General features: G+C 43.9%; 1 protein-coding gene across 3 annotated transcripts in view; it reads right to left on the bottom strand.

Moving 5' to 3' along the window:
- HNF4G (hepatocyte nuclear factor 4 gamma) overlaps positions 1-27,402 on the bottom strand; it is an 836,697-nt gene that overhangs the window by 103,876 nt on the left and 705,419 nt on the right. For all 3 annotated transcript variants that reach the window (XM_069621228.1, XM_069621227.1, XM_069621226.1), the window contains one exon: positions 21,258-21,413. In XM_069621228.1, coding sequence (XP_069477329.1) covers positions 21,258-21,413 — 156 coding nt within the window. The remainder of the gene's footprint in view (positions 1-21,257; positions 21,414-27,402) is intronic.

Genomic DNA, 27,402 nt, shown 5'->3' with positions numbered 1-27,402 from the left:
CTCAGGACATCCTGTCCTCTCTCTCTTGCTCCTCCTCCCTCTACTTCCTGCTCTTCCTCTGGTCCTTCTGTGGTCATCTCTCCTCCCCCCTTCTCGGCCTTTCCCATGTTCTCCCGAGATGATGTTTCTAGACAAGTCTGGTCTATGAAAGGCTTATCAAACCAGGCTCTCCTCTGTTCCTCCAAAACCATCAAGGACCACACTGACACCCTGGCTCCTGCTTGGGCTGACTTCTGCAACCACTCCTTCACCACTGGAGTCTTCCCTTCCCCCCTGAAGCACTACCTTGTGCACCCTCTTCTTAAAAAACCCTCAAACAACCCCTCGTGCACGGCTAACTATCGTCCAATATCCATCTATCCTTTCCTGGGCAAACTCTTGGAAATGCTGGCCATCTCCCAGCTTAATCTTCACACTGAATCCGTTGGTTGTCTCCATGACCATCAGTCTGGATTCAGAGCTGCCAGAAGCACGGAAACTGCTCCCCTTAACATCAGTGAAGACCTGCTCTCCATCCTCGATTCCAACACCCCCTGTGTCCTCATCTTACTTGATCTCTCTTCTGCCTTTGACAGGGTCAATCATGCCATCCTGCTCAACCCTCTCTGTGATAACCTGGGTATCACCAATCAGGCCCTGGCTTGGCTGACCTCTTTCCTTTCTGATTGACCCTCCCAGGCCCATTGTGCGTCCTTCCTCTCCTCTATCTGTCTCTGTCTCTACCTGTGGTGTTCCCCAGGAGTCTAATCTCTCTCCCTGGCTGTTCAACCAATACCTGGCATTTCTTGCCCACCACATTGCCGCTCTCTGCCCCAACTTTGAGTGCAACGCGGATGACACTCAGCTCATATTCAGGTTCCCTTCTGCCACCTCTTCTCCTTCTCTCACTTTCTGACTGTCTGCTATCCAGGAGTGGTGTGCCGCCAATGATCTCTGGCTTAATTCCATTAGGACTGAGATTCTCCTCATTGGCACTCCTGCTCCCTCCTTTCCTGTCACTCTCTGGCTGGCCTCAATTGGCCCTCTTTGCGCTCCTACCTGTGAGAGTAGAAGCCTTGAAGTCATCTTCGACTCTACACTCTCCTTCTCTCCTCACATTTCTAACATCTCTAAGGAGTCACAATACCAGCTGCAGCACCTCCTCAGAGGTATTCTTCCTTTCCTCTCCTTCCTCAAGAAGCTCACTGTCTCCAGAGCTCTGGTTCTCTCTAGGCTGAACTAGTGTTAGGGAGAGTTCTCCAGAATGGCCAATTTCCCTTACCTACTGAGTCCCTCAGCAGCTTTGCTGGATTTCAGGGGTTTATTGTTTCACCTGGTAAGAGTTTGAGCCTTTTTTCCCACTCTTACATGTGTTTTGCTGTGTGTGTGTTTAACATTTTCTTGTGTTCATAGACAGTGGAGCCTAACCTATTCCATAGGCATCAACTTTTTACTGTGTGTTACACAGCACATTTAGTACAGTGACACAGGGTTGCCTTTTTAACTTCGCAACTCCGACTCCATTTTCTGGAACTGACTACTGTCTCTCAGAACATGTAAAGTTGCCAGTGACTTTATTAGCCTATTTTAAAACTCACAGACCCAGTACAAACTATCTTAAATGGAGTGCTGGAAAGGGGTAATACTTATCCCTTTTTGTCTTTTTTTCTTGGAGCATTGTTTCGCTCCCTTTTCATTAAGACTTGGCTGGTGGCAGTGGTAACTACCGTATTTTCCAAACCGTGGTTATCTTAAATAGCCCTGGTATTGTTTTAGGCTATCTTGGTAGCCTCGAAATTAAACCTGCTAGACCATATGCGTTTTTATACGGTTCCGGCTGGGTTTAGTCGCCATTTCTTTCTGTAAAAGTATTTCTCGTGTTTTACTCTGCGTGCCAAACCAGGTTTGGTTCCTTTGTTCGTGGGCTTCTGTATGTCTGGGGGGACAGGATGTGAGGGAGGGGTTTAGGACTCCCTGCACAGGGTCTCCTTGGAGACCCATGTCTCACTCTGATCTGATTGGCTGTAGTGACTGTCCCAGTGGGACAGCCACCCTGCTGTATGATTGACAGCCAGGCTGTGTGAATAAGGGAAAACTGCATAAAATCAGGTCTCTCGGGCTGGAAAAGCAGAGTCGCCACTGCAACGAGAGAACCGAAGAGGAGTTGACAGAAGTCCTGCTGCAGGTCCGATCTTCATACTCCAACAAATGGGAAGATCTGCAAAGAGTCTTCTCCCCTTGAGCTGGTGGGAACAACCAGTTCACCAAACTGATCGCCAGTCCTCCATTCTCTGGTCAAATTTGCTGTACAGAGCTACAGTGAACTGGATAGCCAGGAGGAACAGACCCCGCTTGCATTTTAAGGAGTGCACCTTTTATTTTGTTGCTTTGCTCTGCTGCTGGTTTCTTCCCTGGGCAGTGCAGGACCCTCCAGTCTTCCTACTTCGTGTCAGTCCGACAGTCCCTTCAGGAACCATGAGCCTGCAGGACCTGCCAGGAATGTGCGCCTCAGCTACAGCCTTTTTCTCCATTTAAGGTACTGTTCAAATCCGGTTGTTAGTTTCGTCCAGCCGCGGTGAAAGTGTGTGAAACCTTTCACCAATCTGAGGGCTTGTCCTTCTCCATTCTTTGAACTAACTTTTCGTCTGATCAACTTCGTTCTGAACTCTTGGCAAAGACTAAACCGTGAACTACCCCAAACTGTGTGATCTTGAGCAAAGACTTTGGTCCATTGACCTTTAATCTGATTTCTTCACTGTAGTTCCTTTTTCTAGTTTGCCCTGCTTACTTACTTGTTAGTGCTGCTCAATTCTTGTCTAACTTTGTCTTTCCCTGAGTGCCATTTTGCTCACACTTCATCTTGAGCCTAACTTGTCCAGAATCTATTGTGTGTGGTGTAGTGTATTAAGAGTGTGATTTTTCAACTGCTTTACTTTAGTGAAATGTTTTACAACTGATGTGTAAATAAATGTATATTCTTTTACTCAGAAACCTTGAATCAGTGTTTGTTTTAATTATAGTAATTGCTGTCCTTTGTGTAACTATTGATACTGCTCACTTACACTTGAGATAAGCCTGGCTGCTCAGCCATAGCTACCAATTCACTGTGTAGTACAGGCTTGTACCAAAGGTGAATTTGTACTGTCACTTGTAGTCTTAATTGTGTGTGGTGTCCCCAAAGCGTACTGCATATAATTCTGCCTAACACTGGTGTACAGCGGTGAGGATCAAGTATAGTGATTACACTTAGAGTGCTGCTATTACCTTGGATCAACTAACCACAAGGCTAAACGTCACTAAAAAGAAATATTAATCAAGTCTGATATGGAAAGTTAGGATACCCTCCTTATTTACACTGTGGATTATCTGAAAAATCTGTGTAGAGAAAGGAATCTCTCTGCCAAAGGCAAAAAGTCTGAATTGATGGAAAGGTTGTTAGAGAAATGAAGTCTGGAGGGTGGGTCTGAAATCCCTGACCCCTTAGCCAATGAGGAAAATAATGAGGATGATAATGTGTCTATTATTGATAATTTAGAAGAGGCAGAGGTGTCTCATAATTAGGCCTCACTGCTCCCTTACCTGCTCAGCCACCTCAACCTTTGTTCACTGGGACCACTACAGGTCCTATACTCAGTTCTGAATTCATTGCTCTAGAAAAGATGAGGCTTGAATTGGAATTTAAAAGTTGAAATGCTCAAACTGAACAAAAGCATCAAGAACTTAAGCTCAGAGAAATGGAGATGAACCATGCCTAACAAATGAAAATGTTGTCTATTGAAAATGCTTCTCTCCCAGAGTCTTCTTGGTCTTCCAGTCCTAAGAGACCCTGTATGCCTAAAGAAATTGTGGGTATGTATGAGGTTAAGCTTGATATTTTGGATTGGTTGGCAATGTTTGAATATAACCATGGTATTCAAGGTCTTACAGGGAATCGGTTGCTTCCCTGGCTCTCCTCTAGGCTACCCACTGTTGCATCTGATGTTGCGATAGAGTTGGGGGAGGTGGATAGGATGGATTATGAGTGTGTGAAGCTAGCTTTAATTGCTAGATTTGGGAAGACCCCTTCCCAGTACCTTGAGAGGTTCAGGACCCTCAAAAAGCATGATGCTATCCCTTGGGCTACCTGGGTATGTGAATGTTTGAAAAACTTAGATGGTTGGGTTAAGGGTTACAGAGTAAACACTTATGAAGGTGTGAGAAATCTTGTTACATTGGAGTCAATTTATGATGCCTGCTCTCCTGAGCTCAGGCAGCACTTGGCTGATTCAAAGGAGATAGATCCCAAGAAGTTAGCTAAGGCTGCTGACTTGTGGGTTGCCAACAGGGCTACTCACAAGGATTCTGGGGCAACTCAGAAAAAAGATGAGGGAAAGCAGCCCAAGAAAGATAACAATGAGAATTCAAATACCTCCAATCCAGAAGAGGGCCACAAAAAGCAACATAAGGGTAAACAACAAGGGAAACCGAATCAGGCGAGTGAACCATCTGGACCCAAACCAGATGGCGGTCAGAACAAGCCCCCATTCATCAAAACATTTGGGAAATGTTATGTTTGTGGGTCAACTGACCATGTGAAAGGGGATCCCAGATGTAAGGGTAAACCTTCAGGGGTCCACACTGTCTCCTTAGCCTTCTCCCCAGAGGAAGAAGTACCTATGGCAAGTGGAAACTTTCACCTATTGGCTGATGAAACCATGAGAGTCTCAGCTAGTGTTTCTTTAGTGTCACTGGGATTGTGGGAACAACAGAATTTAGATGTCTATAAATCCATCCCAGATAATCCTACAGAGTATTATAAAGATAGTGTTCTTGTGAATGGCCAGGAGACTCCTGCAATCAGAAACGCTGGAGCCAGCATAACTGTGGTGGATGAATAATTTTTCACGGTGGAGGATGTTGCTAAGGCACCCAAACACCTCACCAAGTTAGCTGGGGGCCCTGTGCAAATGTTTCCCCAGTTACCAGCTCTCATCCAGTGTAATGATATGACTGTCAAGATACCTGTTAGTGTGCAGAGTGAAGTGCCTGGGAGAGTCCTGTTGGGTAATGACCTGTGTTAGGCAGAATTATATGCAGTACCCTTTAGGAACACTACACACAATTAAGTCTACAAGTGGCTGCACAAATTCACGTTTGGTGCAAACCAGTACTACACAGTAAAGTGGTAGCAATGGATGAGCAGCCAGACCTATCTCAAGAGCAAGTGAGCAGTATCAGATAGTTACATAAAGGACAGCAGTTACTATAATTCAAGCAAACACTGACTCAAGGTTTCCAAGTAAAAGAATATACATTTATTTACTTTTTAGTTATATAACATTTCACTAAAGTAAAGCAGTTCAAAAATCACACTCTTAATACAACACACCACTCCCAATAGTTGACAGACAAGTTAAGCTCACAAAATGAAGTGGGAGCAAAATGGCACTCTGTTCTTTAAAAAGGGAGGGAAAGACAAAGTTAGGCAGCAATGGAGCAATACCAACAGGGAAATAAGCAGGGCAATCTAGAAAGAGGAACTCCAGTGATAGGATCAAATCAAATAGGCTTAGGGCCAAAGTCAATAGGACAAGATTATTTTGCTCAAGATCACACGGTTCAGGGCAGTTCACGGTTAAGTCTTTGCCAAGAGTTCAGGACGAAGTTGGTGAGCAGAAAAGTTAGTTCAAAGAGTGGAGAAGGACAAGCCCTCAGATTGGAGAAAGGTTTCACAAACTTTCCCCGAGGCTGAACGAAATGAATAACCGGAGGTTGAACAGTACCTTAAATTGAGAAGCTGTAGCTGCAGCAGAGGTTTCTGGTAGTTCCAGCAGGCTCACGGTTCCTGAAGCGACTGTCAGACTGACACAAAGTAGGAAGACTGGAGGGTCCTGCACCACCCAGGGAAGATGCGCTCCTTAAAACCAAAGCAGGAGAGAGTCCTGGCTCAGAGTTTGGGTGAACTGGTTGGTCCCACCAGCTCAAGGGAAAAAGATTCTTGGAAGATCTCTCTGTCGGTGGAGTCTGAAGATTCAGATCTGCAGCAGGGCTTCACTGGGCGGTTCAGTCATTGTAGGGGTCCTCTTCTGTCAGCTCCTCGTCGGATCTTTCATTCCAGTGGTGACTCTGCTCTTCCAGACCCAGAGACCTGCTTTTTATGCAGTTTTCCCCCTTTCACACAGCCTGGCTGTCAATCAAACAGCAGGGTGGCTGACCCCGCCAGACAGTCACCTAGCCAATCAAACAGGAGTGCGACTTGGGTTACCAAGGGAACCCATGGCAGAGGTCCTAAAACCCGTCCCTCACATCCTGCCTACCCAGACTTTCAGGCACCTAAAGGAGGGGTTCTGAGCAGAAGCCTGCAAAAAGACGGTGAACAAAGAAACCAAACCTGGTTTGGCGTGTAGAGACGAACACGAGAAAGACTTTTCCAAAAAGAAATGTCAACTAAACCCAGCCGGAACAATATTAAAATCAATATGGTCAAGCGGGTTTAAGTTCCAGACTACTAAAATAGCCTAGAATAATATCATGGTTATTGAGATAACCGCGGTAGAAAAAATAGGGTAGTTACCACTGCCATCAGCCAAGTCTTAAGGGAAAGGGAGCAAAATAGTGCTCCAAGAGGCACAGACAAAAAGTGATAAGAATTAACCCTTTCCAATACTCCATGGAAGATGGGGTGTACGGGGTTTGTGGTATAAAGAGACTACATAAAGTTAATGGTAACTTTACATGTTTCTGAGAGACAGTAGTCAGTTTAAAAAAAATGTAGTCAGTGGGAACTCTGAAAGACAACCCTGTGTCACTGCACTGAAGGTGCTGTGTAACACACATTAAAAAGATGATGCCTAGGGAGTAGGTGAGGCTCCATAGCCCAAGATCACACAGAAAGGTAAAAAACACACAGCAAAACACATGTAAGAGTGGGAAAGAAAAGTGCACACTCTTACCAAGTGAAAAAAATAAATCCTAGAAATCCAGCAAAGCCGCTGAGGGACTCAGTAGGTAATTAGCCATTTATGAGAATTCTCCCTAACACTCGCCCCCCTCCTGCCCAGACTAAGGGACAGGAGGATTTAATCCACTCCTGGATGACTCTCTACCTCTAGTTAGTTAAAAACATCCTAGAGAGACCATCAGCATTTTGGTGGTGACATCCTGCTCTGTGCTCAATGGTGAAATCAAACCCTTGTAGGCAGATTGACCATCTTAGACGTTTTGGGTTCTCCCCTTTCATTTGCATCAACCATCTCAAGGGTTGGTGGTCAGTTTAAATCACAAAAGTAGATCCATACAAGTTTGGTCTAAACTTCTTTAAAGACCACACAATGGCAAAACATTCACACTCTATGGTTGCCCACCTTGTTTCTGTTTCCTTCAGTTTCCTACTGATGAAGCAAATGGGGTGCTCCCTACCTTTCCCGTCCAGTTGACTATAGACTGCACTTATACCTGTATTGGATGCATCTGTCTGCACAATGAAGGGTTGGTGATAATCAGGAGCTCTTAGGACTGGAGCTTGACAAAGGGCTTTCTTTAGGTTTTCAAAAGCATGAGTGCACTCCTAATTCCATCTAACCTTTTTAGGGAATTTAGGAGAGGAGATCAAATTCAAGGGAGAAGCTAAGGTCACATAGTTCTCCATGAAATTCCTGCAGTACCCAGTGACACCTAGGAAAGCTCTCACTTGGGCTTGAGTAGTAGGGGTGGGTGGCCCAGTTTTGCACAGCTTGTACTGTGCTGGGCAATGGACTTATAACACCTCCTCCTACATCATGACCAAGGTAGAGCACTTTGCCGGGACCAATTTGACATTTACTTGCCTTTATGGTCAGATGGGTCTGCTAAAGAGCCTGCAAATCATATCCTAGGTGATCAATATGTTCTTTCCACATAGGGCTGAACACTGCAATGTCATCCAAGTTTGCCATGCAGAAGTCTTCCATCCCATTCAGAACTTGATTGACCATCCTTTGGAATGTAGCAGGTGCACTCTGTAATCTAAAAGGCATAAACTTAAACTGGTAGAGGCCTTCTGGGGTGGCGAATGCAGTTTTCTCCTTGGCATGGTCTGTCAGGGCTATTTGCCAATAGCCTGAAATGAGGTCAAATGTACTGAGGTACTTGGCTGAACCAAGTCTATCCACCAGCTCATATGTCCTTGGCAAAGGATGGGCATCAGTCTTAGTGACTGCATTTAGAGCTCTATATTCCACACAGAATCTCAACTCCTTGGATCCTGCCTTTGGTACTAGAACAACTGGACTAGACCATGGACTGGTAGAGGGATCTATAACCCAGTGATCAAGAATGTTGTTGACCTCTCCTTTGATGTGGGATCTCACATGTTCTGACATTCTGTAACCTCTGCTTTTCACAGGTAAACAGTCACCAGTGAGAATATCATGCTGGCCCCAAGGGGACAAGCCTGGTGAAAGTGAAAACAGGGAGGCAAACTGATTCAACAGAACTTTGCACTCCTGTTGTTCAGAAGACAGCTGAGAAGAGAGATTAACTCCTTCTATTTTCTCATTCAAAGGTTGGCCTCTGAGGAGATCAGGTAGAGTTTCGCTTTCCTCCTCCTCTTGAGCTGAAGCTAGAAGCAAAGCTCCCACTTCTGGTCTCGAGACATAAGCCTTCAAATGGTTGTTGTGAAAGACTCTGGGAGTCTCCTTAGGTCTGCCTAAATCCACCAAATAGTTCACCTCCCCAAGTTTGCCCACAACCTTGAAGGGTCCTATCCATGTGTCCTGCAAGGCCCTCTGCCTTGTTGGCACCATAACTAATACAAGCTGGTCTTGAGTAAACTCAACCATGCTGGCCTTCTGTTCATGCCGAAGTTTGACCAGAGCCTGATCTGCTTTCAAGTTACTACTAGCTTCTGCCATCATGTGTGACATTCTCCTCCGGAGACCTATCACATAGTCACTCTGACTGGCTTGGGGGAAGGAGAACTCTCCAACCCCTCCTTAATCAGGGCCAAATGACCCCTGACTGGATGGCCATAGAGAAGCTCAAAGGGACTGTAACCAACTCCCTCCTGATGGACTTCTCTATAAGCAAAGAGAAGGCATGACAGTAGAAGTTCCCACTTTCTTCTAAGGGGTTCCTCTAAAGCACCTATCATGCTCTTCATGGTATGATTAAACCTCTCTACCAGTCCATTTGTCTGTGAATGGTAGGCTGTAGAGAACTTGTAAGTGACACCACAGTTTTTTACACATGGTTTGCATGTAGTGGGACATAAAATTGGATCCCCTGTCAGTTGTCACGTCCTTAGGAAATCCTACTCTGGTTAAAATACCAAGTAGAGCCTTAGCCACAGCCTGAGCCGTAACAGTCCTCATAGGTATAGCTTCTGGGTATCTTGTAGCATGGTCTACTACAACCAGGATAAACCTATTCCCTGAAGTTGTGGGAAGGTCAAGGGGACCAACAATGTCAATGCCCACCCTCTCAAAAGGAACTCCCACCACTTGGAGAGGCACCAGGGGTGCCACATTCTTGGCTCCACTCTTGCCAGAGGTTTGGCAAGTGTGACAGCTCCTACAGAATTTGTCAACTTCTGCACCCATCTTAGGCCAGTAGAAGTAGAGGGAGAGCCTTTCCTTGGTCTTATTGAAGCTCAAGTGACCGGCCAAAGGTATCTCATGGGCTAACTGTAGGAACTGGAGTCTGTTGGCAAGGGGCACTACAATTCTTTTGCAGTCCCCAGGGATAGACTAAGTCGGTTCACTGCAGAAGAGGAAATCTTCCCAGTTTAGCCTGTGCTTCCCAATTTAGTTGGTTAGCAGCCTGTTGTCGAAGACCTTCAAGAGTAGGACACTCTCTCTGTCCTCTGCTGAAGTCTGTCCTGGTGGGTCCACCTTCTGCCAGTAAAGACTGCAGCTCAGGATGGTCAACAGTGTCAAAATCTCCAACTAAAACAGTGTCTTCTTCCAGATCTGATTCTTCAGAAACTGTCTCAACCACACAGGTTTGCACCTCACACGCTGCCTCAGTCGGTGGAGGAGTCACAGGTGTGACTGCGGACAATCTTGGGGATGTCCTTGTTGGTAGCACAGGGGTGCTGTCTGACTTTTTCCTGGAGGTCTTGGGTTTCCCCTTTGCCTCATTCTTCTTAGAAATAGCAGTGAGCAACTCCTGTGGAGTGGGGGTGATAGTTTCCTCTATCACCTCCTCTGGAGAGCCTCTCAAGGTTCTCACCCTTGCAGGCCTAGTGAGCTCCTGTCTCCTTTTACTGGGAGGCCTGGGGTTGCTTGACACAACTCTGAGAGTTTTCAGGTCATTACCCAACAGGACCCTCCCAGGCATTACATTCTGCACACTAACAGGTATTTTGGCAGTCATATCATTACATTGGATGAGAGCTGGTAACTGGGGAAGCATTTGCAGAGGGCCTCCAGCTAATTTGGTGAGGTGTTTGGGTGCCTTAGCAACATCTTCCACCTTGAAAAATGATTCCTCCACCACAGTTATGCTGGCTCCAGTGTCTCTGATGGCAGGAGTTTCCTGGCCATTCACAAGAACACTATCTTTATAATATTCTTTAGTATTATCTGGGATGGAATTATAGACATCTAAATTATGTTGTTCCCACAAGCCCAGTGACAATAAAGAAACACTAGCTGAGACTCTAATGGGTTCATCAGATAGTAGGTGAAAGTTTCCACTTGCCATAGGTACTTCTTCCTCTGGGGAGAAGGCTAAGGAGACAGTGTGAATCCCTGAAGGTTTACCCTTAATTCTGGGATCCCCTTTCACATGGTCAGTTGACCCACAAGCATAACATTTCCCAAATGTCTTGATGAATTGGGGTTTGTTCTGACCTTCATCTGGTTTGGGTCCAGATAGTGCACTAGGCTGATTTGGTTTCCCTTGCAGTTTACCCTTACATTGCCGTTTGTGGCCCTATTTTGGATTGGAGGTATTAGAATTCTCCTTGTTATCTTTCCTTGGCTGCTTTTCCTCATCTTTCTTCTGAGTTGCCCCAGAATCCTTGTGAGTAGCCCTGTTGGCAACCCACAAGTCAGCAGCCTTAGCTAACTTCTTTGGATCTATCTCCTTAGAATCTGGCAAGTGCTGTCTGAGCTCAGGAGAGCAGGCATCATACATAGACTCCAACATAACAAGATTTCTCATATCTTCATAAGTGTTCACTCTGTAACCCTTAACCCAACCATCTAAGTTTTTCAAACAGTCACACACCCAGGTAACCCAAGGGGTACCATCATGTTTTTTGAGGCTCCTAAACCTCTTAAGGTACTGGGAAGGGGTCTTCCCAAATCTAGCAATTAAAGCTAGGTTCACACAATTATAATCCATCCTATCCACCTCCCCCAACTCCATTACAACATCAGATGCAACAGGGGTTGACTAGAGAAGAGCCGTGGGGAAAGTGTGTGAAACCTTTCTCCAATCCGAGGGCTTGTTCTTCTCTAATCTTTGAACTAACCTTTCTGCCGGCCAACTTTGGCCTGGGCTCTTGGCAAAGACTTAACTGCAAACTCCCCTGAACCGTGTGATCTTGAGCAAAAGACTTTTGTCCTATTGACTTTGGCCCTACGCCTATTTGATTTGATCCTATCACTGGAGTTCCGCTTTCTAGATTGCCCCGCTTGCTTACCTGTTGGTACTGCTCCATTTCTACCTAACTTTGTCTTTCCCTCCCTTTTTAAATAACAGAGTGCCATTTTGCTCCCACTTCATTTTGTGAGCTTAACTTGTCTTTCAACTATTGGGAGTGGTGTGGTGTACTAAGAGTGTAATTTTTGAACTGCTTTACTTTAGTGAAATGTTATATAACTAAAACGTAAATAAAGGTATATTCTTTTACTTGGAAACCTTGAGTCAGTGTTTGCTTGAATCATAGTAACTGCTGTCCTTTATGTAACTATCTGATACTGCTCACTTGCTCTTGAGATAAGTCTGGCTGCTCAGCAATTGCTACCACTTTACTGTGTAGTACAGGCTTGTACCAAAGGTGAATTTGTACTGTCACTTGTAGTCTTAATTGTGTGTGGTGTTCCCAAAGGGTACTGCATATCATTCTGCCTACTGCATATCATTCTGCCTAACAACTACTGCAACAGTCTCTTTCTAAATCTGCCTGCCATTACTCCCTGCCTTCTGAAACTCATCCAAAATAGGACTGCGAGATGTGTCGTTGGCCTCAAGCCCAGGGATCGTATCTCTCCAGGACTGAGATCTCTGCACTGGCTCTCAGTGGCTGTGAGGATAAAGTTAAAAACCCTCTGCATTGTTTACAAGGCCTTCTGGGGTCAGGGGCCTCAATAGCCTAAACTCTTCTTCCTAAATATCTTCCTTCTCAAGCTATTCACTAATACACCTCCAACTCCCTCAGGGTCAGTCGCTTCTCCAAGCAACAAGTGTGTGTTAGATCTCTTTCTTCGGCTGGGGCCTCCCTCTGGAACAGCCTCCCTGCCTCTCTGAAACTTTTCTCTCCTCCTCTCCCCTGCTGAACTCCTGGCTGAAACTGAAACTGTACTGGTCACCTGGCCACCCTCTGTTCTCAGGCCCAGGTCCCCTCCCCGCCAGTTGCACACCTGCACTGCCCCCCTTGCAACCCTTGCACTCGGGGACTGTTTCTGTATCCCTACAGTCCAGTACCAGCACTTGACACTTGATGTCTGCACTTACCCTTGGACTTGCCACCATCTGGCTGCAGTTTTTACTTTTTCATTTATTTATTTATTTATTTATTTATTTATTTATTTATTTTCCATTTTACTGTTGATCCCATGTACTGCACTGCACCCTCCCCCTCCCCTGCACTTGCACGATCTCAATGTCACATGGCCTAGTGAGATCGTTGTCTCTGTCTTCCCTCTGTTCCGCTTCCCCTGCCTCGTCGCGCCTTGAAACACTTGTGTATAGGCGTGTTTTAAATGCAATATCATATCATATACTGTCGGACCAAGTGGTGGCAATGGTGATACAGTTTGCTGGTATCTGGGCAGATTTACGCCCAGATACCACAAAACTCGTAATGAGGGCCATTGTAGGTTAATGGGTCCATAACGGAAATGTGTGTCCACTTTTACCACTCTGGACATGGGCACATTATTCTTAGAATAGCGCACTTGAAACAGATGCTTAAGTCAGGGCTGACTGTTTGATTTGATTTGATTTGAATCTATAAGGCGCCGTAGCCCAAAGGCATCAGGGCGCCAAAAAGAACCCCTGTTACAGGTGAAGTATTGCCGGCCAAGGACATATTTTCCCAAATAACTGGAAACAGCGGTCCCCCTAGCCAGAGAGACCAAAGCACACAAGCATAAATCCATGCCAGAAAATATGTTTCCTACAAATCAGATTAGGCCAGTCAAAACAGAGATGACTGCACAATAAGTATTTTTAAAACTCCTGATTCACTGAAACCATTAAGCAGTCAGACACAATATTTGTAAACATTTTAAAGGAATCATGGGTGACAGACATGATTTGGTGTTATCACACATAATTTGTTAAACCATCCATTCTAAGGCCCCCCAATAAACTTCCCTAGCGACAGTGGCACCGTCTCACTTAACACAGCAGGGGACTGTGCATTTATTGCAGAAAGAGGCAATACAATTGGGAAGGGTGTCTCAGTTCAAATCTTTCAACAACACTTTCCTAGCATGAAAGAAAGACAAGACTTTTCACTAAGTCTTCAAATGAAGGTTCCTCAATAAGTATGTGATGTGCAGACACTTTAAGATGGAAACAATTGTGTTGTTAAGAGACATGTTTAGGCCAGGTGCGTGGCTTGTTTGACTGGACTCCAGCCATGCATACCACACAATTCTCCAAGCACAGAGATGTCTCTGCTTCCGGTGCACCAGCATACATTTCAATTTTGTTGCGTGCCTTTTGGGTTATCTGCTGGCCCATGGTGTTTCACACAATGATTGTTTCCTATTCTCAGATTTTTATGAGCAAAGTGTCATATTTTGTATTTAGTTAAACAATATTCTTAGGAAGGCCCAGGAATGTGGGGACAGTTCAGATGCATGTAAATGCAAATATTCATATTTTACTGGTGCTGGATTTCTCATTGGAATAGAAACAGTCTGAAATTCATCAAACGCAGAAGATTCAGTTCCTGGGGTTTGTAATAAACTGTGTCTCAGTCACCCTAGAACTTCCCAGAGCCAAGATATGTTTTATCAGCGAAAATATGTGTTATGCTCTTTCAACACGATTAATAATTCAGACATTTAGCCAGATCATTGGACTACTATCAGCCTCCATTCAAGCAATTTTGTCAGGCCCTATAACGTCTGCACAGACTAGGAATTCAACATCAGAACAGATTATTCAGACATGCTTCTACTGTCTTCCAGGGAAGTAAGGGCTGAATTGGCATGGTGGTTAAATGCACAGAAGATTGCAATGCAAGGGCAATTTTCAGTGCACTCCCAGCTCTTCCCCTAGAATATGACATTATCAAGTATGATGGGCATCTTTTGAAGTTGGGACTCCACTGGGGGGGCAGGGGGAATGGTTTTATCAAATATCCCAAATGCATATCAAAGGCTTAGAGCATCTTGCATGATACTTTCAAGCCTGCTGACTGCAAGGGGCAGATTCTTGTGTCCTATGAAACTATAAACAATGTATCCGCGATCTATACATAAACAAACTCCCAAATCCATAAACACTAGTGGATCTGGTGCTAGCCTTTTTGGGACTTTGGTATTCCTAGACAAATAAAGGTTCATGTAAAATGTGTGACCAGGGTATACAACAGACTGTCAGACCAGTGCCCTTGCCACTGGCATGATTGAGAGACAGGTGTCTATACAGATACCCATTTCAGAGGTTACGTAATTTAAGGGGAACACATTCACTGGATCTGTCCAAGTTGCAGCTGGAGACACATTACCACCTTCTCCAGGATTTCACATGGGTTAGAACAAGTCCAATTTCAAAAAGCAACAGTAGTATTACTGGCACCCATTAGGCATGGTACCCATTAACACTAAAATTTACTATAGACTTTCAGTTCATTTTGCCATCATCATCTGTGCTTTTGAAAGTCCAGGAGGTGAGTAATACCTGGTGTTACTAGAGAAAACAGTGATTCTCATTACTTACCTAGTCTTTGGGGTAAATTAACTCCTGCAGGAATTTCAGTCAGCTTACGTTCTTTCTTCAATGCATGTTGGGCCTGAGTACTATCCATTCCTACAGCTGTGCCTGGAATACCACAGTTAGATGGTATGAGCAAAGGGATGAAGATCGTTTTCAAGTTGCTATAGTTGTTGTGGTCTTCTCTGTGGCTAATTTATTGAAAACAATCTCTTATCGTAGGACTAGCTTATTGGTCAGCTATTTTAACTCCTCGTGATTAAGGAGTGGGTCGACCAGTTGGGGAACATCCACCGATTTTTTGATTATTTAAGGTGGTCAGAATAGCAACACTACCTCATTCCAAAAATATTCCCAAATGATATATGTACATTTAGTATTGTCCTCATTCTGTATATGCCCAACGATGAACGTATGACCCTTAAATCTGTAGAAGCTGAAATGATCACGTTGATGTGTTTGGTTGCCTTTCGATGGATGCGTGTCAGATGTTTGGGTACTACACGTTAACAGTAGACTATTTACTACTTTAGCTATTTCATTTAATTTATCATGAAAGTGAATCTAAGGTGGCTTATTTTCATGCTTTTCATCAGAAATTACATGTTGTTTAAGGTGTGAAACATAATGAACCACGAATGGCTAATATGAGAGCATCCACTATTGATCTTGTCATTTCATTTTGTAAACCTTAATCCTTTTTCTTATTAAGCCTTGGATATATGGGTTATATGCTATGACTAAAAAAGAAGTAGATGCATGCCATCTTTGGTGTTCACTCATCTAAGGGTGCAATGGTCTTCAAATGCTTTTTTGCCGGATGACATCATATATGATATTACAAACTTGTATACATTTTTTTGTAAACCTGTCTTGCATGCATTGACTGAGGCTCTCCCAAGGCTTTGCCATGTACATAGTAACAGCTTTTGTGCCATTACAACCATTTGCCCTAGTTGGTTTACGATGGATAGTCATCATTCTAAAAATGGCACACACTCAAGTATTATCACTCCCTCCCTTGCTCTATTCGAATTCTATAGTCTTAATCCTGCAATTCAATAGGTAAAACGTCCATTCATCGGCAGAATATTTTTCGATGCGTTTTTTGCTGAATATTCTTTTTTTTTAAACTAATCGAAAATATAGGGGGAGAGTATGTAAGGGGTAGGGGAGGTTAGAAATATGGTTTATATTATAGGCTAGTGGCCTTGGGCAGGGCCTCCCAAAAATGAAAGATTTTTTTTTGATGAGTTTAAAAAAACTAATATTTGGCAAAAAACTCATTGAAAAGTATTTTGGTGATGAAGGAACATAGAACCATTCAATCAGGATCAGACGTAATCCTTTAATGATTAAGAGTTTAATCTGAGAGTGTACTTATTGTTTGGTCACTGTTAACAGGAACTGTTTCTGTCAAGATTTTACCTGCTGCTTACAGAGGTGACAAAGAACATGCCCCATTCAAACAGGGCTTCTTATACTGAATAAGTAGACACTATTAGAGCAGAGACGTCTTTATGGGAGGGCAAAAGGGGCACTTGCCCAGGGCCCCCACCTTGGAGGGGGCCCCAAAAAGGCTGCCTGATCTGAAGAAGTAAGATTACATTGTTAACCAGTCTTAAATAGCACACATCAGGATATTTTATGTGGTGCTGCTGAGTCCTTAAACCCATTGACTTTCTGTTTTGAAAAGTACATTCTGCCTTGATCAATTCATTATGTATTGCTTTCTGTGTTCACTGTGGTATACAAAGTTTGTGTGTTCCTTATGGCACAACTCTGTAGCATGCTTTCCTTCCTGTGGGAATTATGTTGATCATGTGCAATAGGCAACAGTGAAATGCATATTGATACATTTAGTGCGACAATGGTCCAGAAGTTATCTCAGTGTGTGAAGCACCCATTGCAGAGATGTGTGTTCATATGCAAAATTAGAATATCATATTCCAGCAAGGCTGGCTGAGCCCTTCCTATGTCTGAGTTTGTAAAACTGCCTGCATATGTACTTGGTTTTGCAGAACATCATCTTCTGGTATCAGCAATGTATATGTACCAGATAGGGAATGCTTTAAAAACTAACTTGTCATCCGTATGATGAAGGTCTAGGAATTGGTTTGTTCAGATGAGGTGTTGTAAAACCTAGGCAATCGCCTCCAACGATAGCATAAGCTGTTAGTCCAAGAGGTGAATAAGTATCCAAATTCAAGACTACGGAACGAAAGCATTCATGCTTGTAATCTGGCTTTGCTAGAAGACGATATAGTGATCCTGGTTAAATCATCTAATATATCTAACATTACTTTGCTGTCTTCTGTGAAGTTTGCCTTCTTACATGCTTCTGGCATCGTTTAGCCCATTATTTCATCTTTCTTCTTAAAGGGATGGTTCGGCCAAAAAATGTTATTTAAAAAATAGATAGGCAATATTAAAAAAAAACGATTGGCATTTTTTTTTTCCAAGTCCCTATGTAAAATTTTGAGCAATTCAAGCTCAAAATTTGCAAAAGCAAGCACATGGGCGCATCCATTTTGTGAAATGGATGCCCGCCTGTGCTGGCTTTTGCGGCACTAATGAAGGAAAAGCCAGCCAGCTGTAGTAAACAAAAGCTACCACTGGGTGGATTTTCCTTCATTGGTGCCGGGACTCGGAGGACGCGGACCGGAGACTACAGGCAGAAAATCTGCAGCTGCATCTCGGTAAGTGCTATTTATTTATTTTTTGAAATTAGCACTAGCTGCGTTTTTTTTCCTAAGACTGCAAACATAAATACAACGTTATTGTGTTTGAAAACGCTGCGGTTTTTCTTTCTAAGTTTCTCAGGCTCTTCTGAGCCTGAGAAACTTAGAAAGAAAAACCGCAGCATTTTCAAACACAACCGCGGGGAGCCCTAGAGACCCAAATGGGAAAGCAGATTTAGGCAGAAACACTGCAGCATTTAGCATTTCCCATTTGGGGCTCTCGGGCCCCCCGTGGGGAGCCAGAGAGCCCCAAATGGGAAATCAGCTGTAGGCAGAAACACCGCAGCATGTAAACACAACCGTGTTGTGTTTCTGCCTGCCTTGGCTTTCACTTCGGGTCTCCGGTGCTCTCCTGGGGGAGCACCGGAGACCCAAAGTGATAGCCACGGCAGGCAGAAACACAACGCGGTTGTGTTTGAAAACACTGCGGTTTTTCTTTCTGAGTTTCTCAGGCTCCTCCGAGCCAGAGGAGCCTGAGAAACTTAGAAAGAAAAACAGCAGCGTTTTCAAACACAATAACGTTGTATTTATGTTTGCGGTTGCTTCAAAAGCTACCGCAAACATAAATACAACGTTTTTAAAGCTGCAGTTTTATTTCTATGTTTTCCGGGCTCCTCCAGCCCGGAAAACGTAGAAAAAAACCGCAGCTAGTGTTAATTTTTATTAAAAGAATAGCACTTACCGAGATGCAGCTGCAGCTTTTCTGCCTGTAGTCTCCGGTCCCCGTCCTCCGCGTACAGCACCAATGAAGGAAAAGCCACCCAGTGGTAGCTTTTGTTTACTACAGCTGGCTGGCTTTTCCTTCATTAGTGCCGCAAAAGCCAAAGCGAGCACAGCGGCGAGCATCCATTTCACAAAATGGAGGCCCCCATGTGCTTTCTTTGAGGTTGATTTGCTCTAAATTTTGCCAATCATTTTTTTTTAATATTGCCTATCTATTTTTGAAATAAAAATGTTTGTGCGAACCATCCCTCTAAGTAGACCATTTGAGTGGAAGGGGTGGTAGACAGAAGAGAGCGGACCAGATTCTGCAGGCCTTAGGCAAGCATATTTCAGGGTCTGCTTGTTTGACACAAAAATAGGTTAGCTTTTTAGTAAAAATCAAAGGTTTTTATGCACGTTTATAAATGAAAAGGTCACAGCCATTGTGTTGGAAGTATTTAAAGCTTTAAAATACAAAGACAAACCCAGATTACATTTGTTAAATCACATTGATTGGTATGCTGGTACTTATATACTTCCCTTGATGATGGAGAGAATGAAGCTAGAACCATTCCCATTTTGCATAGAACCCTTCTATAATATATATTTTTTAAATTGTCATGTTTGGTAATGTGATTTTTGTACATTCCAAGTCCATTTTTATAAAATGAGATTGTTTTAGTTAATTGTTAGAACTGTAAAAGAAAGTGTTCAAATGCAGAAATTGCAGTGTTGGCACAAATCCCAGCTTTACCCCTTCAGCCCTTAACCAATATGTGATCCTGGGCATCTCATTTAATCTTATATTGCCAGTCCCTAAACCTTTCAAAATTGTCAGCCCTTCAGGGTGATTTTCTTCTCATGGTATGATCTTCATAAAAGACTTATTCATGGTTTCACTGGCTAGAGGGTTGCTTTCACTTTAATAGTGAGCATATTCATATCACACACCACAGGCATTTGTTCATTTCATACCTAATGGCAAAACGATTTGAAAACCATATCCCACTTCTAATCTCAATCTGTCTGGATAAAGACACCTTTCTGGTAGCTTCTAATCTGCATCCACTATCCATGCTACGGTATGTGTAAATAACAGGGGGGACCCGGGAGACTCTGCCAGACATTAGTCCTGGTTTCAAGTGTCTTACCCAGAGTCTTTAGCTCACTATCTTTTACAGAAGAGAAATATCCCAAACATATCAGTCTTTGTCCTGCCCTGGGGCAGTCCAGTACCGAAATGCTAGGCAATTCTCTTCTAAACAAGAGTACCAACAGCAACCCCGGAAATGTGTTTCGGTCTGGTTGAACCTCATCAGTAGGGTGTAGCTGTGCCTCTCTAAGAATAGTGAGCAAGGGGTCCACGTCTGGATTACCCTAGTAATTTAGGGGTGTAGCATTCTCCTTCCTTCCAATTGGTCTCCTCTGTCCATGCATGAGCACTTTTGCATTCTGTGAGGCAGCTAATGTGAGTTCTCTGTCTATTATGGATGACATGTACCTTTTACATATGCATTGATACTACAGGCTGCAGACCTTCCTGGATGCTATTGATAACAATTATGCTGTATGCACTAGAGCAGTAACCTATTAGTAGACTTTTAATGTTGGTCTTCAAATGCTACTTGTTTATCATTCTGATTAGAGCAAGCATGAAGAAGATAAGGGGACCTAAAGGGAGTAAACGTGCTTATTATGCTGTGAGACAGCATATCAACCTATAGGTTGTGAGCGCAACAGGTCGGTGGTGGGCGGTGCGACCATTATTCTTGATCCCTTAATTCGTTTGGTTTGGTCGAGGGGGGCCCCAAAGATGTCCGTGCCCAGGGCCCCAAAAGTGCTTAAGATGGCCCTGTACTAGAGGACACAAAGGCAGACTGCCAGAGAGAAAGGATTGTCGGAAAAGTCGTTTTTCAGCAAAGTATTAGCTTCCTTGCAGTTATATGAAAATAAATAAAAGATAAATACATAATACTTCCCTCCATACCTTTAATGTATTACCTTGGCAACATACCCACAGAAGCAAGGCCAAAATAGCTTAAAATCATAATTTCAAAAGAAATATCAATTATTTTCTTCCTAGACAGTGTAGTCTCATTTTTATTTATTGTATCTTATAAGTATATTGTGTACGGCCATCAAAACACACTAGATGTTCTGCCTGACATGAGCTATAAACTCTTACTGAAACACTCATGTATTATTAGTGCCTGAGGATGCAGGCACTAACAGCACTTAATTGCCTGCAATCAAATTAAGAGTCCTGACTTGGGCCATTAATCTAGTTTGCAGGCCATTAAGGGACGGAGTCACATTTTTTTTTTATGTGATTGCACCATTATAAACACTTTTGTGAATCAGGCCCTAAGTGTCGTTAGTGGCCACATCCATAGTATCTAACAATAAAAAGGCATTTTAGGCCCCTAAGGAGGCCAATTCTATCTTGGGTTCACTCACTGTAGACCATATACCACTACATATGCATAAGTGTGCGAGTCATATTGCAAAATATGCCCTGTCTGTACTGCAACCATTTTAAGAAAAAAAATCCCTCTGTACCTGCTGTACCTAGAAGGGCAGAAAGCAAGGTACCTGCCTGCATGATCAATAATCATTTTAGCTTTGCTCTCCAGTCACTGACAAATAGTGCAATGCATTGCATCTGCAGGCGCGACTTAATAGGAAATGCATTATGAATGCTGTATATTCTGTCATTACAAGGCGAAGGCTAGTTTTATTAGCCAGCTTGATATATACCTGGTCATCCAGAGGGAGCTCGCAGAAGGCTGGGATATACTTTGCCCATTCTACCAGCACCAGCAGCTGCTGCTTCATAGACTCGCAGACATCACTGATGCTCGCAATTTTCTTCACATGTATATCATTAGTTGCACCGTGGTTTGAAACTGTGATCTAAACCGGTGGAAAAAGAGAGAGAGAAAGAAATAAGAAAGTACATCAAGGCAGCAGGAAAATTGGCTAGTTTCATTGGCTGAAACAGATTCAAGCAAAAGTCACAAGAGCAATCATGCAAATAATTGAAAATCTCTCAGCGTTACCAGAGCTATCAGCATTCACACAAACTACAAAATACTGTCTCGCTCCGGTGCCACTGATTAATACTTTACCAAGAGCAGTGTTGCATTCTTATATTTAGAAAATGTTATCGCTCCATGGGCACTTTGATACAGAAAGCTTTGCCATACACTTAGCAATTATCTGTAGATGTTCGATGTAACCTAAGGCGCGCATCCGGAGTGGAGAATTGCAGATATCCAGTAGTTTAGCTTTGCTGAACGCAACAGTGACCTTGCCAATCCTAATCAATGCTATCCGTCTATCCGCAAATCTGGCAAACACGTTTTAAAAACAGCTTGATACGGAGGGCTTTCCCGTTCATATGCAGAAAAGGAATCCCTCTGATTGAAGACGGTGAGCAACACAGGGCACAACCTCTTTGCAATTGCACTGCGCTACAGGATAAGGTTTGGTTGGAAACATGTTTGGATCGGGACTGTTTAAAGAATGTACCTTTTTCGAGCTCCTTTCGTGTGACATCTCAACGACGGGTTCAAGGTGTCCACAATCATAAAGCATTTCACTTAAACCAACCTTTCAGCATTTAGTTATAACACTACTGCTTAAGGAAACATTTATGAAAGCAAGAAAAACAGGGAAGAATTAAAGAAAATAAAGACACAAGTGGTGTCATGTTATTCTTACCTCTACATTTCAAGCAATAAGGGTAATTCTTCATCGGACACCGGGCAGGCCGGGGTTATACACCAACAAGTAAAGCCGATCATGGCAGACAGCATTTACATGAATCCCAATTGATTATATTTGTGTTTTGCAGTTGCAAACAACGATAGGCCAAATTGCATTTGAATGTCTGATTCTCTGCTTACATTTACATCCATGAGGCCGTTCACACGTGTTTCTCTACTAGGAGCAGCTGAGGAAGACACGTGCAGACTGTGGAGGATTGCCATCTAACAAGAGTGTAGATGCCCTGTCCTTTTTAAAAATTGTTATTAAATATAAAATGGTGTGGGTAATTTGCATTCAGAGCGGGTGGTCTGCTGACCACGCCCCCCTCTCCACAAAGTCCATGTCAAAAGCATAATGTACACCTGATCCCGGATGAATCAGTAGCCTGATCTGCAGCCCCTGCCAAGTCCTTGCAGTGCAGGGGCTGCATTTAAAATATGCACATTTGTTTAAAAAAATTACATTAAGAGCCTTACCTTCCTTCCATCTATTCAAAACCAACATCAAAAGATGGCTACACTCTGCGGACAAGTGATTACCTCTGTTAGCACTCCCGATGCCCTTTTTCCTACACGTATGACTGCATAACATATGACATGCCTGCATGTTACTGTATATTTTTGTATAGTTTTGCATATATGTATATATTCTCTGCTGGACTACAAACCTTCATGTATGTATCTAAGTGTGATTATTATCTGTAACCCAGTAACCTTTATAGCGCCCAGTTGCCTTAGGGCCCGTTGCGCTCTACAAATAAATAAACAAACAAACATAACTATGTGAGTTGCTATGCTGGTACAGAGATTGAAATTTAGATTGGATAAACAGTAGCTAAATTCAGCTCCTGGGTATCCAGTGTTAACAAGGCACCAGGAGATAGCACTGGGGAATGAGGAACTAGTACACAGCGTTCTGCAAATTGAACTTCCATATAAGATTCAAACATATCATTTTGTTCATTATTTATCACCCCTTATGCTTTACATGTTATATGGATGTGTCCTAATGTTTATTGATATATTGCCCCAAACACACTGCATTATATCCTGATAGGTGTGTTTGTTTGGAATCAGTTGGCCTGAGGAGACAAAAGTAGCTCTTTGTAGCTGTTGGTGTTAAGATAGCCAGGCCCTTGTAGGCTACAAGCAGGAGCTAAAATGCTCCCAGCCTCTCTCAATTTTGCACCCTGTGGTGGCATGTTAAGTTGTAAGAATAAACAATGTCTTAGTTTGAGGTATGGTGGCTAGCATCTCACATAATTGTCCAAGCTGCATCAATTTGATATTACATGTGTCAAGTCCTTTGATCCCAGCTCAGCTGTGGATGGGTTATGTGTATTCCACCCAGGCAGGCAGACCTTTCTGCTACCAGTAAGATTGTACCCCGGGGACCTGCATCTCTTTGGTCCTTTCTAAGGGCAGGTAAAACCCTATCAAGTGAGACAGTCCCTCCCCAGGAGGCTTTGTATGTACAGAATATGTACAGCGCAACAAAGACCCAAAGTCATCAAGGCTCTAGACGTGGCAAACCATCAAACCATCAGAGAGGAAGGCAAAAAGCATCCAGAATCAGAACAAATAGGTGTTTAGCTACTTATGAAACAGAGATATGGCCTGGATGCTCTGAACATGTGGGGGGAGAGCATTGCACAAGGAATGGGCCAACACAGAAAAAGATCTGCACATCGAGCGGGTGCGACAGAACCGAGGGACCGTCAGCAGAACCTGATTAGCTGACCAAAGGTCTCTGTTAGGTTGATAGACAACTGCGACTGAAGAAACTGGGCACCCATGGAATGAATGGCATGGTGGACCAAACAGAGAATCTTAAACTTTACCCGTGTCCTAACGGGTAGCCAGTGGAGGCATTGAAGGAGGGCCTGGGAATGGGCTAGCCTAGGAGCCCCTAAAGCCAAGCTAGCTGATGAATTCTGAAGGATCTGCAATCGTTGGAGCAGCGCCTCAGGCTAGCCCAAATAAATACCATTGCAGTAGTCAATGGCACCCATGACGGCGGCCGTAACAATTTTGTCCTAGCTGAGTTGGGTAGAAATGGGAGCACCTTCCTCAAAACCCTAAGTTTGACAAAACCACTCTGGCAGACCGCTGAGATCTGTGCCTCGGAAAACGGAAAAAATCTGAGTATCATCTGCATACATGAAGAAGTGCACCCCGAAACTGGCAATAAGTTTAGCCAGGGCAGCCATGTACAGGTTAAAAAGTAAGGGGGAGAGTGCAGAGCCCTGAGGAACTCTGCAGTCAACCATCATGGGAGGAGAGGTGAAGGGCGGGAGAGACACCACTTGAGTGCGGCCGGACAAAAAGGAGGAAAACCATTTTAGGGGCATTCCTAAGACACCTACTTCAGACAGGCACTGCAATAGTCTCTGGTGGTCAATGGTTTCAAAGGCCACGGAGAGCTCAAGTAAGATGAGAGCACTCGTCTCTCCGCGGTCTAACACCAGTAAAATGTCATCATGCGGTGTGACCATAACTGATTCAGTACCCATTTCGGGATGGAAACCCGCCTGGAAAAGGTGAAGAATATGGTTAGCCTCAAAGTAGAAAGCTGAGGAGTAATAATAGATTCCAGCACTTTGGATATGGCCAGAAGAAGCAAGATTGGACGATAGTTTTCAACCACTGTAGTGTCCTGATGTGGCTTCTTAAGCAGTAGACAGACAACAGCATGCTTAAGAGAGGGGCAATATAACCGGTGGTACATGAATATTGGAGCTTCTCAGTCAACATTCGAACCAAGTTCACGGCTGGATCTTGTAAAATGAACACGTGACTAGGATCCACAGGTGAAGTGGATTTTAACTTAAGTAACGCATCTGATACCATACCATCTGTCATGGTATCAAAGCTAAACATACTGGCACATTTAGCAACAGGACAACCTGTAGAAATGTCATTGCTGGGATAAGAAGCTCTCTCAACCCCAAACTTCTCTCTAATCGTACACATGTTGTTCTGAAAAAAGAGGCAAGATGGTCACAATGAGATTGTGATTGAGTGTTCAAGGAAGGAGCTTGGACAGGAGTGGTGAGTTCATTGGCAACTGCAAAGTGCTCCTTAGAGGAGCACAACACATTAAGGATTCAATCAGCATAGTGTTGCATTTTAGCTGCTTTAACTGTATCTTGATAGTGATTCCTAGCTAGTGTATAAGCCAGCCTAGAATCATGGTCAAGTAAAGAGTGCCATTTCCGTTCCATGCGACTGCATTTCTGTTTCAATGCCCTCAGGTCAGGGGAATACCAGGGTGCTGAAGGTGCAGTATGCATTAGGAATAGCTGAAGAGGGGCGAGGGAGTCTGCTGAATCCTTAAACGCAGTGGCCAGTGCATTACAGATATTTAAACCCTCATTCTTGTTTTGATCCCTGCTTTCCTAGGAACAGGGATCAAAGTGCAGACCTTCATAAAAGGACTAGCCTCACACATTGGTGCTGCATACCAAAAAGGCCTTTGATGCTACTGACAAGGAGAAAGAGCGGAGTAAGTGTACACAGATGGAGCTCAGGCCAGCTGGAGGATAGTTCCACCATCTTGTTTTTTCTCTTTATCTCTATTCTTTCTATTCTTTCCTGTTCCCTCCACTTCCTTTAACGCAAAGCACTTTGGTACTATTGGTGTGGGACCCTCTCAGGGTACTAACGATTTCGGTTTGGAGGTGCGTTGTTTCAGAGGTGCGTGTCGGTCGATGGAGGCTGAGAGGATGGTGTTGAGTGTCACAGTTCAGTAGGTGGTGTTCGGTCCATGTGAGGTGGAGGTTGACAAGGCCTTTCATGAGGGTTCTTGAAGGTATGTCTTCTGGGTTGGTTTCCGCTGGGAGTGCTTGACTGGGTTGTGTGTAGGATTTTGAAAGACACAGCCAGGTGGTCAGACCAGACAAGGGGGAGATGTGTGCTGTAGTGGAGTGAAGGCAGTACAGTGATGATTAAGTTGACAATGTTACCTTTCTCGTGCGCTGGGTCTTTCATGTGCTGTGTGAGGCTGAGGGTGTCGAGAAGGCACAGAGGAGCTTCCTTCATCGGTTTGGTGGCCTTTTTGCTTGGGAGGTTGAAGTCCCCTAAGAAGATGTTGTTGGGGTGCGTGATGGACATGGTGGTGACCAGGTCGGTGAAGTCTCTGATGAAGGTGGTGTTGGGCTTGAGTGGTCTGCAGATGAAATGGAAGGTGACTGTGTCCATCAGGAAAAGCGGGAAGTGGCAGGAGAGGACTTCAAAGGAGCCAATGTTGTCAATGTCAAGTCTAGTGCAGGGCCACAAGGTCTTGTGGAAGACTGCGAGGCATCCACCTGTCTTGTTCGGCCGGTCTGTGTGTTGAATGTTGTAGCTGCCGGGGACAAACACGTCTGGGATGTGGATGGAGGTGGGTATCAGCCAGGTCTCCCGGATGAATATGACTTCAAGGTTGTGTGTAGTGATGAGGTAATGGCCTGTGGGGACGGAGGGAGAAAACACATGCTGTTGCATGCTTTCCTGTTGTCTGATCTGGTATTCAGGCCCCAGGTCCTCCCAGTCTGAACAGGTCCAAACAGGAATTGCCCCTTTCTTCCTCTGCCCTTCATTTTGGATGTTCTTGATCTAAGAGTTAAGATCAGAATGGAAGAGGCAGAACAAAGAATGTGAGTGGGGGTTAGGCCACGTGACCTAGATCCACTAGCACATGCTCACAACTGCAAAGGAAAAGAGGCTAGAGAGCTGTTCAAGTAGGGAACAAGGGTGGCAAAACAGGAAGGCACCAACAGTTTAGCAGCCGTGGGACTTAGGTCACATTACCTGGATCCACTTGCACCTGGTCACCAACTGTCATATAAATGCAGACCCGACACATACTGTTCATATTTTTATGTTGGCTAACTATGCCAATAGATGCATATAGATGTTGAAAGCTTGCTTGACAAGCATTGCCATAGGATGCTGCACAATAGTATGTATGCTAGAGGATTCATCTGGCGCATTTCTGAATTATTAACTGCTGTTTTAGAGGAATGGTAGGATTCACATTCATTCATGCAAACAATTAAAGGTGTAAGGACATGTATAGCATTTTGCCAGCATATAATAGCATTTTGCCAGTATGTAATATAGCATTTTTTTTGCCAGCATATGATAGCATT

The sequence above is a fragment of the Ambystoma mexicanum genome, chromosome 5q (genome assembly GCF_040938575.1).
Source record: "Ambystoma mexicanum isolate Mex_15411 chromosome 5q, UKY_AmexF1_1, whole genome shotgun sequence".
Taxonomy (NCBI): Eukaryota; Metazoa; Chordata; class Amphibia; order Caudata; family Ambystomatidae; genus Ambystoma; species Ambystoma mexicanum.
This window is presented reverse-complemented; position numbering and strand designations above follow the sequence as displayed.